This window comes from Mesitornis unicolor, unplaced genomic scaffold, assembly GCF_000695765.1.
Source record: "Mesitornis unicolor isolate BGI_N332 unplaced genomic scaffold, ASM69576v1 scaffold48086, whole genome shotgun sequence".
In the NCBI taxonomy this organism is placed as follows: Eukaryota; Metazoa; Chordata; class Aves; order Mesitornithiformes; family Mesitornithidae; genus Mesitornis; species Mesitornis unicolor.
In genome coordinates, this window is record NW_010189847.1 from 64 (window position 1) to 16429 (window position 16366).

General features: G+C 41.3%; 1 protein-coding gene across 1 annotated transcript; it reads left to right on the forward strand.

Moving 5' to 3' along the window:
• The first annotated feature begins 3072 nt into the window (after positions 1-3072).
• DOK5 (docking protein 5) lies at positions 3073-15546 on the forward strand. Its single transcript, XM_010186192.1, has 6 exons — positions 3073-3181; positions 3282-3401; positions 4152-4341; positions 5694-5829; positions 12574-12694; positions 15479-15546. Exons 1-6 carry the CDS (start codon positions 3103-3105, stop codon positions 15544-15546), a joined length of 714 nt encoding a protein of 237 aa, XP_010184494.1. The 5' UTR covers positions 3073-3102.
• The last annotated feature ends 820 nt before the right edge of the window (positions 15547-16366 follow it).

The following is a 16366-nucleotide window of genomic DNA, read 5'->3' on the forward strand; positions in this document are numbered from 1 at the left end:
GCTTCTGGACACCTTCAGTTTTGCACAACTCCCACTGCAGTGACCATAGCATAAAGTGACTGTCCTCGCTGGGGGCAGGACAAGTGAGATTGCTGTGCTGGGCCATAGAGTGGAGGAGGAGCTGCTATGTAACACTAGGTAAAGCTTTTGTTGACTGGGAGACCCAAAGAAAGAAAATCATCGATTGCAAGACGTGGCTGTGGCTTTTTTTCTTTTCAGTGTGCTTGGGGGGTCTTTTTGGAATGACCAGCAGCTTCTGATGGGCAGCCCTAGACTGGAGGTACCTGAGATACTGGTAGGAGCAAATCTCTGTCCCCATGACTGGGTTCAGAGAGGATGCAGTCCTAAAGCTGCAATGTGGATAAGACACATGAACAACAGTGTGCAGTGCTGGAAGCCTCTGGGTGGGTAGGGGTGAGCTGGAGATTAGGGTGCTGGAACTGGAGGTACAGGATGTCTTTAGTAGTACAGAAATGAGAGGAAATGCGTGATGGACACTCTGTGCCAGGGATGCAGAGGCAGCAGGTGCTCATGTGGGGAGCTTGGACAGTCATTGCAGCTTGCAGCTCTAATAAGAATAAAACAAGATAACTTGGGAGGTAAGGTGTGCTCTTAGGGATGCTGGTAGTGGTGAAGGTAAGATGTACAAGGTTGGAGTCATAGTAAAAGAAACAGTGATCAGAAATGTCTCTCCTTTACTGTAGGCAGACAAAGCAATGTTTTAATCTTGTCCTTCCCATGTTCTTGGTAGTGCAATGAACATCTGCTCCCATCTGGGCTGAAGGTGCATGACTCAGTCTGAACACAGGGTCGTTACTGTTTGGGTTGGTCGGTTGTTTGCTCTTCCCCAGCCCTGTAGGGTAGCTACCAGCCTCTCACATGGTCAAGTGTCCTTTGCCTGTCATGCAGCGATGTAGGGTCCCTCTCTGCCTGGGGCTGAGGTACCATGTGCTGCCCAGCGGCTGACAGGGGCATGGGCAGCATCTGACTAGTTGGTACTTCTGAGCCTCCTAACTACTGAAAGTGCTTTGGCTCCTGAGCCAGCATGGAGAGGCAATGTGCTGAGCCGTGACTTGTATAAACCTTTCAAGATCGCCCTAAGCCCTGTCACAGCATCCTCAGGATTCATCACACTAGAGACAATTACTGGGATAATATCCAGCAGTGGGAGTGTGACATGCCTCATTTTAAGAAATGAGCTTTCCATTAGGACAAATCCTAGATAGCTAAGTGTTTCATTACAAAAATATATGGCTATGTTCTGCTTCTGCTAACTTTTGTACTCATAGGTACAAAACTTCATTAGCACATTCACTTGCAGAAAATGTAAATGTGCTCAGTATAAATGTCAGGGTGGTTGCTGGCCTGAATGAAAAAATCTAGCTCTTTTTCTATCTTCCTGCGTTTGAATCCTTTCTTGACATATGAGAAAAATATATGAGAGTTGAACTTGGCAGCTGGCAATTTCTGCTTGACCTGTCATGCGCTGAACACGATGGGAATGGGTTATGACAGCTTTGTCATATTAAACAATGCGTTTGTCGGTGTCTTGTTAGCACTGGGGGATGGGCTTCCAACGCAGCATTTCCTGGAAGAGTGAAAATGCTCATGCAAAATTAAGCACCATTAGGAAGTCTCAGTTTTGACACTTCTCAAAATGAACCTGGAGGCTATGAAAACCCGAGTTCTAAATTTGTCAGTTATCAGTTGTGGTGTGTTCCCATGGTTGCTTCTATTATTCCTTCTGCTGCTACCTGTAGAGTGAGTTTCTGGACATTGGATGTGTTGCTTCTTTTTATTTTGGGGAGACATTGCCCACCAACTGCTCTTTGTTCCTCCCATTCACAGCAAGATTACCTTTTCAGGAGTCTTAGTTGAAAATGTGATTTTGGCCATCTGTTCTGCCCTGCTAGAAGAGAATGGGCAATAAATGGATTTGGAGAAGAAAGTGACTTAAGATAAAGGTGCAGAGGGATGCAGGGGGTGTGCTCGTGAACCCAGGGTGCTCTAGAGCAGAGGTTTCTATCTATTCCTGGACCCTACAACCCTGAAATCTTTCTGCTTCCTGAATCTTATCTATAAGACAATTGCTGCATTTTTTTGTTTAGAGTTGACAAAGTTTGATATGAGACTATTCCACAGGACTAATGAGACCAAAGTAATTAAGTTGTTAGGTTGTATGGCTTTGTGAGTGTTTCTGTTAAATTTCCTCTCTTTCTCTCTTCAACCCTTACCACATAAAAGAATCAATAAAATGTTTTCTAATAATGAATATTTAAATAAAGCTTTCTGATTCTCAGTCTGGTTGTTGGCCTTTACATTAAAAGGAATTTAAATTCCTCTTCAGTCAATTCAGGAATGTTGTTTATGGTTGTGAAGGTAAAAAGTAGATGTTAGAAATATGAAGCAACTGCAGTATGTATTTACTGAAGCGGTACACAAGGTAACAGGTGCATGGGTTGGGGTTTTTTGGTGTGAAAGCTGTTTTTTCTAGGCAGTTTTTGGCAACCAAGCATCAGAAAACAGTGTCTACAAGTCTGTGAATCTCTGAAGCTAAAAAGCTTTCTGATAACTGAAACTATGTTGTTTTTTTTTTTAAAGTGGACCATTCTAACCAATCCTCAGCTTTCCATTAAAAAAATATAATTTAAAGAGCAGATTTTCACCATTCTTACAGTTTTGTCTTCCACAATGAAATGAAAGCTGTACTGGAACTGGACTTGCTCCTCCAAATGAGTGAATTCTTTAGATTTTTATCTTCACCTCTGCTTCTGCTACATCAGGTTGGTCTTTCTTATGTCCTTCACATAAATATTTCTCAAACTGTGGTGAGCTCACATACAGACAAGAGAGAACTGGAGGACGTGACTGCTTCATCATCCGGCGTCTTCAAGTTGATTGTCTAAGGTGATTCATGTCAAGGCTGCATTTCTTTAAGAGCAACCATAGGCATGTCCATGCTCTCTGTCCTTTGCAACTTTGCAATTTTTTTTCTTCTTCTCCAGTCAGTAATGGATCTATATCTTTTCAAGCTTCTAATTCAAACGCTGAATTGTGCTCTTTCAGGTCACAGAGCTCAATAATGTGAAGAATATATTACGAATGCCAAAAAGCACAAAGAAACATGCTGTTGGGATTTATTTTAATGATGACACCTCCAAAACCTTTGCTTGTGAGTCAGGTGGGTAAAATGGCAAAGCACATTAGAAAACATAAGAGTACTAATTGTGAAATTATAAATGTATTATACCTACACACAGATTTTCTGGGCATTTATACAGAACTTGAGGCAGATGAGTGGTGCAAGGTGCTGCAGATGGAGTGTCTTGGGACGCGAATTAATGACATTAGCCTTGGAGAGCCTGACTTGTTGGCATCTGGAGTAGAGAGGGAGCAGAGCGGTAGGTACATAAATGTTGATCTTTTAAATCTTTAATTGGATTAATTTAAAGTCTTTTGGACTGTGCTTATGTTAATCAGAAACAAATTTGTGCAAAATTGTTTTTCCAAGCCCTGCTTCCTGTTTATGGGGTTTTTTTTTGTTTGAGGTTTTTTGAGAGCTTTTGGTTTTTATAATTGCAACCCAAGATAATAATTAAAGCAACTAGAATTATTTTGGAGTAGCACTTCTCATTCTCAAACAAGCCAGTTACTCTTAGAGTTGAAGACTATCTTTGGTTGAATGTTTTCTTGCATGATGTCTGTACTACAGTTTAAGTCTGTGACCGAGGCTCTTTGGCAACACTGCAGAGCAAATAATAAATAGTAGTAATTGCATGCAAAACCTCAGCCCACAGCTACTTCACTTTCCTATGCAGATTAACTAATTACATGCACAAATGAAATTGCAATGTATTTATTCATGCACACAATTTTATTAATTGCTTGCAAATATCAAGATTATGATGGTGCAGTTCTCCTCAGTGCCTGAATGCATGCTCAAGTGTTTTACACTCTTGGAGTGTTGCATTCTGACTGCCTCATGGAATATACATGGAGTATATTGAGTTATTGGAAGAAGTTGAATCTTTGTTTTTGAATTAATTGTTCAAAGTGGAAATAAGATTTTGCATTAGAAATAGGAAATTCCTTTAATGACTTGCACATTTACTGGGCAAGGATTTTAGACTAATCTTTTGTTTTTCTCCCAGAGAGATTCAATGTGTATTTGATGCCATCCCCTAATTTAGATGTGCATGGGGAATGTACCTTGCAGATAACATTTGAGAATATCTGTCTTTGGGACATCCAGAATCCCAGAGTAAAACTCATCTCTTGGCCATTAAGTGCCCTACGACGCTACGGGCGGGACCCATCCTGGTTCACGTTTGAAGCAGGGAGGTAGGTGTGTGTTTGCAATATTGCGTTGCTTTGCTGGGTGGTGGTCTGGGCCACTTCTGGAGGTTGTCAGAAGTTGTCTTATTTTCAGACAAAGGCTAGTCTGTACCTTCTGTTTAAAGAAAAACCAAACAACTTAATTGAAACAAATAAAAAAAACAAATAAAAAACCTCTTAATCTCAGGTTGCAGCTTGAATGGAAGCAGTTACTAAAGAAAGGTGCCCGAGGATGAGGTGGGACAGCTGTGGTATCTCAGGGACTGCAGGGTGGAGGCTGACAGCACTGTAACTTACTGTATAGGGCTGTTCTTAAATAAAGCTATGTATGAGCCAGAGAATTGGATGGACAGATCTGGGAGGAAGGGGTGAACATCATTCCAGATGTGGTCCTTTGTACACAGTTACGGGTTTTAAGTGGTTCTTTACTAGGATAAATGGAGTTTCAAGTTCAAAGCAGTAAGTATAAAATTATTAACCAAAAGAAAACTAAAATAATGGAGAAGGGACTCCTGTTTTCCATTGATTATATTCCTGTTACTCATCTATTTGAGAAATAGATTTGTAAGAAATTTGACTGCAATTCCTCGTTTTAGAGATGCTGCTCTGTATTGCTTCCTGCGGCTCAGTCTTAATGGGCTGAAGTCTTTGTGTAGCAGTTGGAGCAGTTGTTTATCAAACTAAACTATCAAATCCTTTTTAAGCTGTATGGATGCATTATTTTAGATAAGCACATTAAAGAATTACAATAGTAAAAGAGAAACAAATCATACAACTAACTTATCTGGAAAGGGAATAGGCATTTAAATATCCATCCTCCATATTGCTGCAGAATGTAGTCCTCCTGGGGGGGGTAAAGAGTACATTTTTATTTAGCTGAACATGCATAAGCCATGATAAGACAATGCAATTGGGATTCTGAGGATAGGAATTTATAGTTTCAAGCAGGAGACAAAACTGTGCAAGACTCATTATAGGCCGTGTTAAAAGTCTGAAAGAGAAAGACAAATTAATCCTACCTGGCACAGATTCTAAATAGGGTCTAAATATTAAAACTCTGGGTCTTGTGCATGAACTCTCTTGAGCTTAAGCTCTTGTGATACATCAGTGGTATTTAGCTGAGTCCCTTTTTGACGAGAGCAGTACAAATATGGGCTAAAACAGTAAGATTGGACCAGAGCTGGTAAGACCCATACATAAAGACTTTTAGATACCTTTGTGCCATATTTCAACAACCTTTCTTTTCTTACTGCTTGTGTGATAGTACTTTTAGAACAGTGTGGTAAAGTTTTGCTTCTTCCTGGTGATCTGTGAACTTAAATCTCACACTTGGATGCAATCTGTTCTTGCTTTGGCAGGATGTGTGACACAGGAGAAGGACTATTCATCTTTCAGACCAGAGATGGGGAAGCAATCTATCAGAAGGTTCACTCGGCTGCTTTGGCCATAGCAGAACAGCACGAGTGCTTGTTGCAGAGTGTGAAAAATTCAATGGTACGGCTGCTCGGTCACCACGGTTATGCGTGGTATTTCTCACTGGGCACCAGTAGACATCATGTTTCTTCAGTGTGATTTTTAAGTTTTGATTCACTAATAGTAAGCAGTCTGATTATTGCTTTTAAAAAATTCTGCTTGATCTTAATATTTAGGGCAGTTTGAGCAACTTGAGTTGCTTTTCAAGGATACAAACAACAGGGGAACATATAGCCCTTGATTTTTGTGTTGCGAAGTTATCGATAATTGTGAATTAATACAGAGATGATAAGCTCCTGTCAGTGCACGTTCCCATTAGGTTCCTTTGATTAATCAGCATCATGAGCTTGTTTGGAAGCATTTTTCATCAATCTATTTGCAAGATGTTGTGGCTCACACTCAGTTTTCCGTTTGCTAATTGATGTCTGCACTCCAAGGATGATTTGGAAAGAGTCATGTTGTTCAGATTAAACTGTGGGGGAGGACTAGATGTTTGTCTCATCTCTCAGTGGATATCTGTTTTCCCCAAGTGCTTTTTGTGTCTAAAACTTGTTTTATGATGCACATAACTGGTAGGAAATACAGGTGTGTGAGATGCAAAACTAGCATATAGGTTGAAAACAGACAGTATGGCATCTCTAAAAGCATTATATTTAAGGAAGGCAGTTCTATAGCATTTGCACCTAATGTGTTTCAGAATCTTACTAACTTTTGGGGGTTTTTTTGGTCATGAAACCTGTGGAGTGAAAAGTAATGTTCTGTTTATCCCATATCACAATTGGTCTCTACACCCCAAGACTCACAGGTTGACTTTGACAACAAAATTATTATCCTGAAGATAACAGACTTTCTGGAATGTACAAAATGCCCAGAGTGGACAACTATGAAAGAGTTTGGCTATAAAAACCACCTCTATTCAAGGCATTAGTAATTGGTTTATGTACAACACGATTTATGTCTTTCTCTTACTGTAAACATAAGCACTGCTGTTATCCCCATCCGTGTCCAGAAATGCTACTAACATCTTGGTTTCAAGGGTAAGTTTTAGTGATCAATTATCCCAGTATTAACGGGATGACTCAGCTGGGATGAAACATAAAATGCCATTACTACTTGTGGAAACTTAAGGGAAGATTAGAGAGTATATTTAGGTAGTGGGTAAGGGAACAAACTGCCTTAAGTACTTGTATTTCTTTTGTTCTTCCACTTTCTTGGACTTGAGACAGAATGGAAGTCAAATACATGACAGGAAAATTATTTCTCTTAATAACAGTCTGAGGGGGTGGAGAAAATAAGAAGAGGAGGAGCAATAGGAAACACTTTCCAAGTGTACCAACCAATCGTGTGGACTGGGTAACTGATTGCTTCAGCCAAGCATGCAGGCACATGGGTAATTCTATTGTTTGTAGAGCAGGTGGGATAACTGAAATGGGAAAGTGAGGAAAATTCAAGTCTGTTTCCAGGTGATGTCAGTCTTGCAACGTCTTTACTTTCAACAGGAAAGAGACTAGTTAGTGTCTTTATGTATATGTGTATGTAAATATTTCACACTATACATAGTGTGATATACCAGTTTTCAGTTGATGCTAATCTGTTAACTTCTGGCTGGTGTCACTGCTATGTGGTTACTCCTGTAAAGCCTACAGGAAAGCACTTTTTCTGTGAGGATGTGGTATTGACCTGGAGCTTTTCTTATGACAGGCTCTGCCTTGTGTCTATTCAGACCACAGGCTTTTCCCAGCACTTCCAGGTTCACTAGGAAGAGCTTGATGCTTTGCTTGCTTTCTTTCAAATACGTTAGAAATAGCAGGTGAACTCTGCAACCAGCAGCACTGATATTTTTCCCTTTCCCAGTAAGTATCTAGCACCATCTTTGCTGTTTTTAACTTTTGTTTAAAACAAAAAACTTTATAGTTCTAGTTAGGGAAGGGAGTTGGTTTTTTGTTCTGTTCTGTTTTGTTTTTTCAAAAATATTCAAAACTATCTAAGTTGTGTCATCTACCCATCTGTCTCAAGTACTCAACAGTAACTAAATTAAACAGATTAAAATTAAGCTAGGCTAAGTCAGCTAACTAGCTAACATTGGTTGCCCTCCAGGATTAGAAGCGATTGAGGAACCTGTTGAGAGCACAAGTTCATTTTCAAAAAACAGAGATAAGCTCAGTAACAATAGTGAATAGGCTTACAGGCAATTTCGTATTTATGCTTATGTAATAGCATCTTTCATAGGTGATGTCTGAGGCTGTGCTAAAAATTTTCCATCTTACAAGAGCCAGTAGACTCAACAGATGCACAGTTACTATAGATTTTAATAGAGAGTGGCTGCACAACCTCTTAAAGATTTTTCATGAACATTGTGTCCAACCACAAGCTCTAAAGCTAATTTTATAGACCCTAGATAAGTGGGGGATAAGAATACATTCCTGGTGAAGCAAAAATTTTGCAATTTAGTATCAGAATATAATTTTCTCAGATAAGTCCGTATGCCCCTGCATACGAGTTCTCCAAGTCTATCAGAAATGCTTTTTTGTTCTGAAAGAGTCAGTAAGACTTGGTGGCTTCCCTGGGGTTCAAGGATAGTCAAAAGTTTAGGCAGAGAATTGTTATATCAGTGTAGAACTCAGTATCTTATTTTGCTGATTACAAAATCCTTGTAAAGCACCTCTTTGTTCAGATTGTTTGATTTCCCCCTGTATTTTTCTTCTACTTTTGAACACTTCAACAAGGAGTTCATTTTAGATTCTTGCACTTCGCACTCACTGCCTGTATTGTTTCTATCTCCAAGAATTATGTGAATTTTCATACTAGTGAAGCTTGAGCTATTAAAGTAGGAGATACTGATGGTGAGAAATTAAGTCTACACTTGAATTTCTTCTGTGCTCTCATAATCCTGACCACTGCTGTGTCAGTGATGAGATTATCCAGGACTGAGGTGAAGATGGGATTAAAGAGCAGAGGGCTTCTGGAGCCTGTGCAAAAAGAGAATTAAAAATGAAAAAGAGAAAAAGAAAAAAAAAAAAGGATGAGGGGAGAGTTGAATGTCCCACGCTGATAGAGGGAAATAAAGCTGCCAAGTACTGTAGAGAATGTGGGCTGTAGTGTGTCTGTCACCTCCCTAGCAGTCGCTCTCTTTATATTGCAGTCTGTTGGTTCAGCTCATGACTGTAACTGGCTCAGTTTTCATTCTCTCGAAATGCATGTGCAAAATGATGCGATAATGGTTCCTCAGCTGGGAACTTCACCCTGACACTTGCTGTAGTGTGCAGTTGCTTTCTGGCAAGGTCTGAGCATATGCTGGCCAGAGCCTCTGACACTTTCACAAGTGAGTTTCATTTATTTTCCTTTTCAGTGGATTCAAAGTTCTGTCTCTTTTCTGTGATAAAGAGTAGAAAGAACTGGCTTTGTTTAGCAATGCATGAAGCCATTCTGGTCATTTGGTAACTCATCCAACTGTTTCTTTCCTTTCAATTTTGCATTGCCAGACAATGGAAAGAAAATATCTATTCAAGTTATATTTTCATGAGTATTTGGTTGCCATGAAAACTGACGGAAGCAGTGCTGTGACATGCTGCTATCATTTGTGCCTGCTCTCAGTTCAGGTTGCTTTAAGGAAAGACATTACAACTTGACATCTCACTAAAGTGATAACCCTGAACTCCTGAGTTTTGGCAGTTAAAGCTCAGTGCTTTATGGAAAGCCATTACCGGCCAGTTTGCAGCAGCTTTCCCTGACTCTTCTTCCCCTCTCAGCAACTCAAGAGTGCACTTTGCACTGGATCCATCTGATGTGTGAGTGCATCTGCTCAGACTGGAGCCTGCTCTTATCTCTGGCCATTTCCACAGAGTCATAATTAAGAATGGAAATCGTGCCCGCTAACTTTTGAAAGAAGTTCAGAAACTTTTGAAGAAGGATATTGAGTATTAGTGCTAGACGGATGGTAGTCAAAATGGCAGCAAGATGTTAGTGCCCTCTCATTTCTGAAGTTGTTTTTATTAGATTACCATGCTGTACTTGTGCTGTAACGAATTTAGCAAATGTTTTTAAGCAATTATCATTCTCATTTATTTTGATTGATTGCATGTATTTGCTTCACTGGGAAGAAAATTTCCTCAAAATCACAGTGAGTGCTATCCTCTCCAGTTGAGGATCCCATGCTGAAGGTTTACTTAGTGCAAGTTGTTCTGCAAAATCTCTGAAAATTGCATTGTCCAGCCTGAGGAAACAAACCAAACCTAAAAAATCTTTAATCATTTTTCTTTTCTTTCCTTTTGGAGCCATGTTCACAGCTACCTTGAGAGAGAATATTGGTGTGGGGGATTTTTAGGGTGGGTTCTTTTGGTTGGTTGGTTGGTTTTTTTGTTGAGTGGTTGGGGGTTTGTGTGTGTGTGTGTGTGTGTGTGTGTGTTTTGGTTTGTTTTTCTTTTAGCAGACAGTGGTTTTGCCTCTAATGCTTCTGAGAGCAACCCTGAGTTTGGCCCAAAGCTGTGAGTTATCACAGCAAACTGCCTTCATGTAGCTCTGTTCACCTCTCGTACAGGTGACAAGAGGTGGCACAAGCAGGTCCTCAGTTGCCTTTGGCAGGGGCTGCCCATGGCTGCCAGTGCTGCTTCTCTGTCCCCTTCCTCTGCAGATGTCTTGTGGCCGCTGGAGCCACAGGGTGGTTTTGTGTTGTCCCTCACCACTTCTCACACTGCCGCTGCTTTGGTTTAAGTGTGACTTTACTTGATCCCTGCCATGTGTGTGGGGAGCAGTGTTTGAGCTGCTCCGCAGATCCTGATCCGCTTTCAGGGTTCAGGATTCTCCTCCTTTGCTGGGGAGAAGAGGGCGAGAGGCTATGGATTAGGTCCTCTCCAGTTATCAAATAATTTGTTGTATTAATGATATGGAGAGTCACACATCCCACCTGGTGCTGGCTTTTGCTGGTGCCTGTTCCAGCATATCAATTTGGACTATTTTCGACCTGCTTACAGTGCCGGCTGCTTCTGCGACATAAAGCCAGGTCGTTATCAAGTTATTCCCATTCTTTCTGTTGCCACAGAGATATAGTAGGTTAATTGTGAGAATGAAATCAATCGTCATTAAAGCTGCCTTTGCTTGCAGTCTGAGGTGTTTTGATGAAACACTGTGTATTCAGGACATGCTAATTCTTATCAACTGCTGTGGGTTTTTTTTCCCCTGCTGATTTAATTTAAGAGGGGTACCCCTTCTGGCCCTTTTCTGTGTCTTTTTCTAATCTTTCTCTAGCTATCTCTTTTTTTTCCTCCCAGGATAGCCTGTTGGTTTTTTGCACTCCTCCTAACAGCCAAACCGATGCTCAAACTGCTTTAGCTTGATGTCAAACTCACCAATAAACGGAACCACCAAGTATCTCCAGCCAGGCAATGCTCTGCTGATTTTCATTCCCAGTAAAAGACCCATCATTGTTTGTTCCGTGGTGCTGAGATGCGTGTGGTGACACTGCAGAAGGTGTCGGGGCTTTAGCTGTAATAAATACGCTGTACGATGCAGGTGGAACTTTGCATGGTGCACTGACTCACATCCAGCTGATGTGGAGATGGGTGTTTTTAAGAGCAGGAATAGATCTGGATTTGGTTTTGTTTTGTTTTACATTCACATCATATGCAAGGTGTCCACCATACAGAGAGGAGGTTGAAGGTAGATGGCACTTCTAAATAACCTGAAAATTAGTCTCTTAGGATACAGCCAGCTCTCACCTCTTTTCTGCTCTTCCTTTGCCTGTTTGTTTTTTTTCCAGAATATACTTATCTTCTTATGAAAGGTTCTTTCAGCTCAGGTTTTGTGAAACTGAAATATAAAAGCTTATTTTTCTGTAAAAAGCTATCCTTATAAATTAGAAAAGTCAAGTACAGTCTCAGTATGTGTGAACTGATGTTTTTCTGAGCTCTGGGAAAAGAATTTTAGCTGTACTGTGAACCTTATGATAAAATCCAATTCTTTTCATCAGCCTGCACATACTTCTTATTAAATTTGTGGAAAAAAACTGCCTTAAAGTAGTCAGCTCTCCGTATATTTTTGTGTTCAGTATAGTACAACTAACAAGGGGCTGTGTTTATGTAAGAAAATGTAGCTGAAGGCCTGGTACGGAGAAGGAAGTGTGAGATGGAGCTTCCAGCAATATGCTGCAGCCTCCGCGCTCTCCTCTCAACATACCTGGCTATGCTGTTTGTTCAAGAAATTTAGCTGAAGGATGCTGTTCTCTCCTGTGTTGAACTCCTGTTCCATCCAGCTGGCACGTTCCTCAGTTGTAGGAGATGGGAGATGAATAGAAAATGCTTCAAAACTAAAAAGAACAACTTGTCCTCACGCATCCAGTCAGGTTCGTGAGGTGCTGAGGCTGTACTTAGCTTTGGGAAGTTGCTTGCGTAGCTGGGAAGACCCTCAGATGCCTTTGCTGCCAAGAGGGGAGCGCACTGGCACTTTCCTATCTTCTGCTGACCCTCGGTTTCTGTTTCAGCTGTTTGAGTTAAAACACCCCTCAGGGGAAGCAGTGCTAGCCCAGGACCAGGGGAGCACCAAGGTGAGCTTTGGTGTGCAACATCAACTTGGCCTCCTAACCCGAGTGGTGTGTGCCCGTGGACATTAACCCCTGAGGTGGTTGCCTCCGCTCGTGTAAAGAGGGAGGGCGGGAGGGAAGGTCTGTGCTGGCTGTATCGTTAGAAGTCCTTCCAGGCCATGGTTGTGGTGTTCTCAGAGGATTTACAGTAAACATGACTGTCTCCTTCACATCAGTTTACTGCTTTGCAGCTTCAGATGAAGATGAGCGAGCGAGCCGTGTCCCTCAGCACCATGGTGCCCTTGCCCCGCAGTGCCTACTGGCAGCACATCACACGACAGCACAGCACTGGCCAGCTCTACGGTCTGCAAGGTAAAGGGCTGGGGTGGAAAGGGTCAACAGACAAATCAGATCATGATGTTGAAGAATTTCAGTATCTGTGAATGTCACTGAAGGCTGATGTTTGGTCAAAGCCAGTTGCCATTGCTTTCTTGTTGATAAAGAGAAGGGCATATCCCTTAGGATGAACATTAAGATGAACAGCTTGGCAGAAGGGTTGTGATCAGGAGGTGCTCTTCTTACTTCCCATTGGAGCGGGATCCTTAATTTTACAAGTTTTCTGACTATCTTTAGGTAAACAGGGTTAAACTACTGTTACAGGATGGACAGTTGTCAAGGTTGCCCAATCCTTCCTTCTACCAAACTCTTTTAATGGCACCTGATTTGTTTACCAGACTTATAACCATTTGGCTCCCCGCTTCTCTGGATGGCTGCCTCATGCTAAGTAGGATGCAGTCTTCATTATTCATTTTGTGTACTTGCTAACATTCAACCTCAATATTTGCAAGCATCCTTGCAAACAGCTGAATTAAGGAAAGTAAAAGGAAATGGCCACAATAAGAAGTTCTCAAACTGTTGCTTTGAACAGTTGCAATGTTGCCACCGTGTTGCAGCGTGGCCTGAAGATGGGCAGATGTCTTCTCCAAAGCCCCTCCTGGTGTCAGCCAAAGGGGCACCAAAGCTCCGTTCTGTCTTGCCTGAACTCCCCACTAGGCTGCAGAGAGGGAAGAATCGCTCCCCAGGATGGTCTCTGCACCCAGTTGTCCTTCCGTGGTCACCAAGGGACATCTAGTGGTTACTGAGCCCATGGAGAGGGGAGCACACTGCACATGCGGGAGGGATGGCTGCCAGAGGTGGCTGAAGTGAGCCATCTCTGCCATGTACATCAGAGCATGTTTTAATGCTGACCTTCAGTCTCCTCAGACAGTGAGAACTGCAGCACCCAACACAGTTTTTTAAAAAACCCCAATCAATCAACACCCCATTTGTATTTCAAAGCATGCTCTTCCACTCTTAGCTACATGGATTTGCTGAGGTAGTGGTTGTGCAGAAGTTGATACTGATGAGTTATGAAATCAGGATCAGGGCATTACATGGAAAAGCCAGCTGAAAACAGGCTGAACACTTAATAGAAGTGTGGCAGCCTGGAGTATTAAATGGTAGGAGCCAATACTTCCCATAACTTCATTTCACAAGGTATGGAGTAAAAACTGAGCTTGATAAAACTTTTGGATTATAAAGGTGGACTGAAACTGTTCCCCTTCAGCATAGGAGCATTAGAAAGTGCAATTCAGCCTGGCCATCGGGATATGGCTGTTTCTCTGTCATCCTTGAAGGTCGAGGCTGGCGTGTGCTGCTCCAAGGGGCAGCCCTGCTCTTGGTGTCTCATCCTGCTGCAAAAAACCCACAGGTAAACTTGTGTTTAGCAGAAAACCTCAGGAGCTGGCAGGACTTTCTAGTACTATCATGGAGTTACCATTTACCAGCCCCAAGCATTCAGAAATCATTACACAGGTATTTTAAAACATCCTGGTTTGGAAAACTTTTAAAGTCTCTTTTTTGTTTGTTTTGTTTTTTCCTTCTCTCAGATACTAGGAGTTTCTAAAGGAATAATGCATGATAGGTATTTATTCTACTTTTTTTATTAAAGTCAGAGATTGTAGAGGTTAGTACCTCCAGAATATCAAATACCACAAGCTAGGATTAAAAATCAAGCGCTGGCAGCCCTTACACATGTAGCCATATTCATTCTGGTCCTCTTGATTTTCAGCACATCATAAAAGCCAGTATTTTTCCTTTTTCCTTTTTTTAACACTAGAGGGGGCAGGCAGCACATAAAAAGCCCCAGCTAAACCCAGCAAATGTTCCAGAGGAGGGATGAATAATAAAAGCAGCACTTACATGCCTGTTCAAATTTGTTCAATAAATTAGGGCATGGGAAGCTGACCTGCTGGTGGCAGCCTGTGGCACCCGAGAACAAGGCTGCTTGCAGCGCTCTGACACAAGCAGCAGCTTGGGCTTGCTCTGCCTTACTATAGAGGCCTTTATTAAAACAGTAATTCAGCACTGAGTTGACACAAGATAAATAGATTGTATGGGTACAAACAGCTTGTTTTATATTTAGAAAAATAGCTTGCTTGTTAAACTGGAAAGAAAGGATCCTCGGAGACTGTAGTCATGAGAATGGAGTCAAAGGCTTTGTACAGTAAGGCGGCCGTGCAGCCAGCGCTGGAATGAGGAAAGACACTGAAGCCTTTGTCTCGTTCAGCTGTCAAGGCTACTAATTTAGTGGTACCCCAAGCACCTCTAATTAGATTAGATTGCCAAAATCTTGAAAAGCTACAATTACTACTGGGAAAAGAAATATGAAATAATTGTTATACAACTCAGTATAATTCCATGTGTATGAAGCAGTATTTCACTCGCTCAGTGGTGGAAGCAACTGAAACCTTGTATGCAAAAACTTTCTTCCATGAAAGTTGGATTTTATGATTTCTGAATTGATCCTTGCCTTCTTTTCTATTGCACAGAAAATAACTGATGCTAATATCGTGAGCTAAAGTGCATTTTTCATTTAAAATGCAAAGTCAGACTTTTTAAAAATTAGTTTGCTTTGTACACCTTTCTGTTCTTAAGGAAGTGGGGGAAAAAAAATCCGAGTGGAGATATTTCTGAGACAGAGCAGCAGATTAAGCAGGGATAGGTTTAATTAAAAGGCTGTAATCTGAAGTTCACATAGTGCTTTCTAAAATGCTGAATAAGGTACCTATGTCTTACTGACTGTTGTTCTGGTTTTTTGCATCGGACTTGGCGAAGATGTCTCTAGCCCTGTGAAGCTTCATCGCACAGATACTTTTCCAACCTACAGGTCAGAGCATCGATAAAGGACTGTAAAGAACTTTACAAACTCTGTTTTCTGACAAACTGCCCCAGTGGATGACGATGATGATAAGAAAGGATGGAAAAATGGAAAAGTTCAGGTTGGATGAAAAATACAATACAAGTTGCAATACAAGTTTTTTTTAAACTTTGACAGAAGTTTAAACTATTCTGTAGATATTGGGGAGGGAAACAAAACCAAGAAACCCTCCAGTGTTTCTTTTGTATCTTACAGCTGGACAGAGAAGAAATCACTCCCTAAATATTTCCAAATGTTTTTGTATGATAGGTATGTTGTACATATTTGAGACTTTCCTGTTGTAATGTAGTTCCATTTTGTCTCTTACAGCTGTGTGTTCACTGATGTCAGCTGTGTCATCCTTGTTTGTTGTAATGCTTTTCTTCAGTTATTCACATTATTGTTCAGACCTATCCTTGACCTTTGAAATGGTGGCCAGTTTTAAGCAGCTATTGGATACAGTTTTTCCTGTTTGAAGACTTGATTGATTTCTTTTAAAAGCACCCTCTCTATCTTCTATTTCCTGTATTTATTTCCATCTCTGTAAATGTTTAAAATAATAATAAAAAAACACCACTTATTTGTGGTACAACACTTTTTGTCATCACTGTCAGCATCGTCAGCAGAGCTGTTGTGAAGCCGCAGGGTCACTGGAAGGGAGGCTGGAGGGGGACGGTGGTTTGCTGTGGGTCCCAACTCCACATCTGAAGCCACACAACCACTCGTTGGGTGTTTCCCTAGGGAAACAGAGCAGTAGGTTCAATGGGAATCTCATAGGTTCCAGGTTCCAGTATAAATTGGGGAAT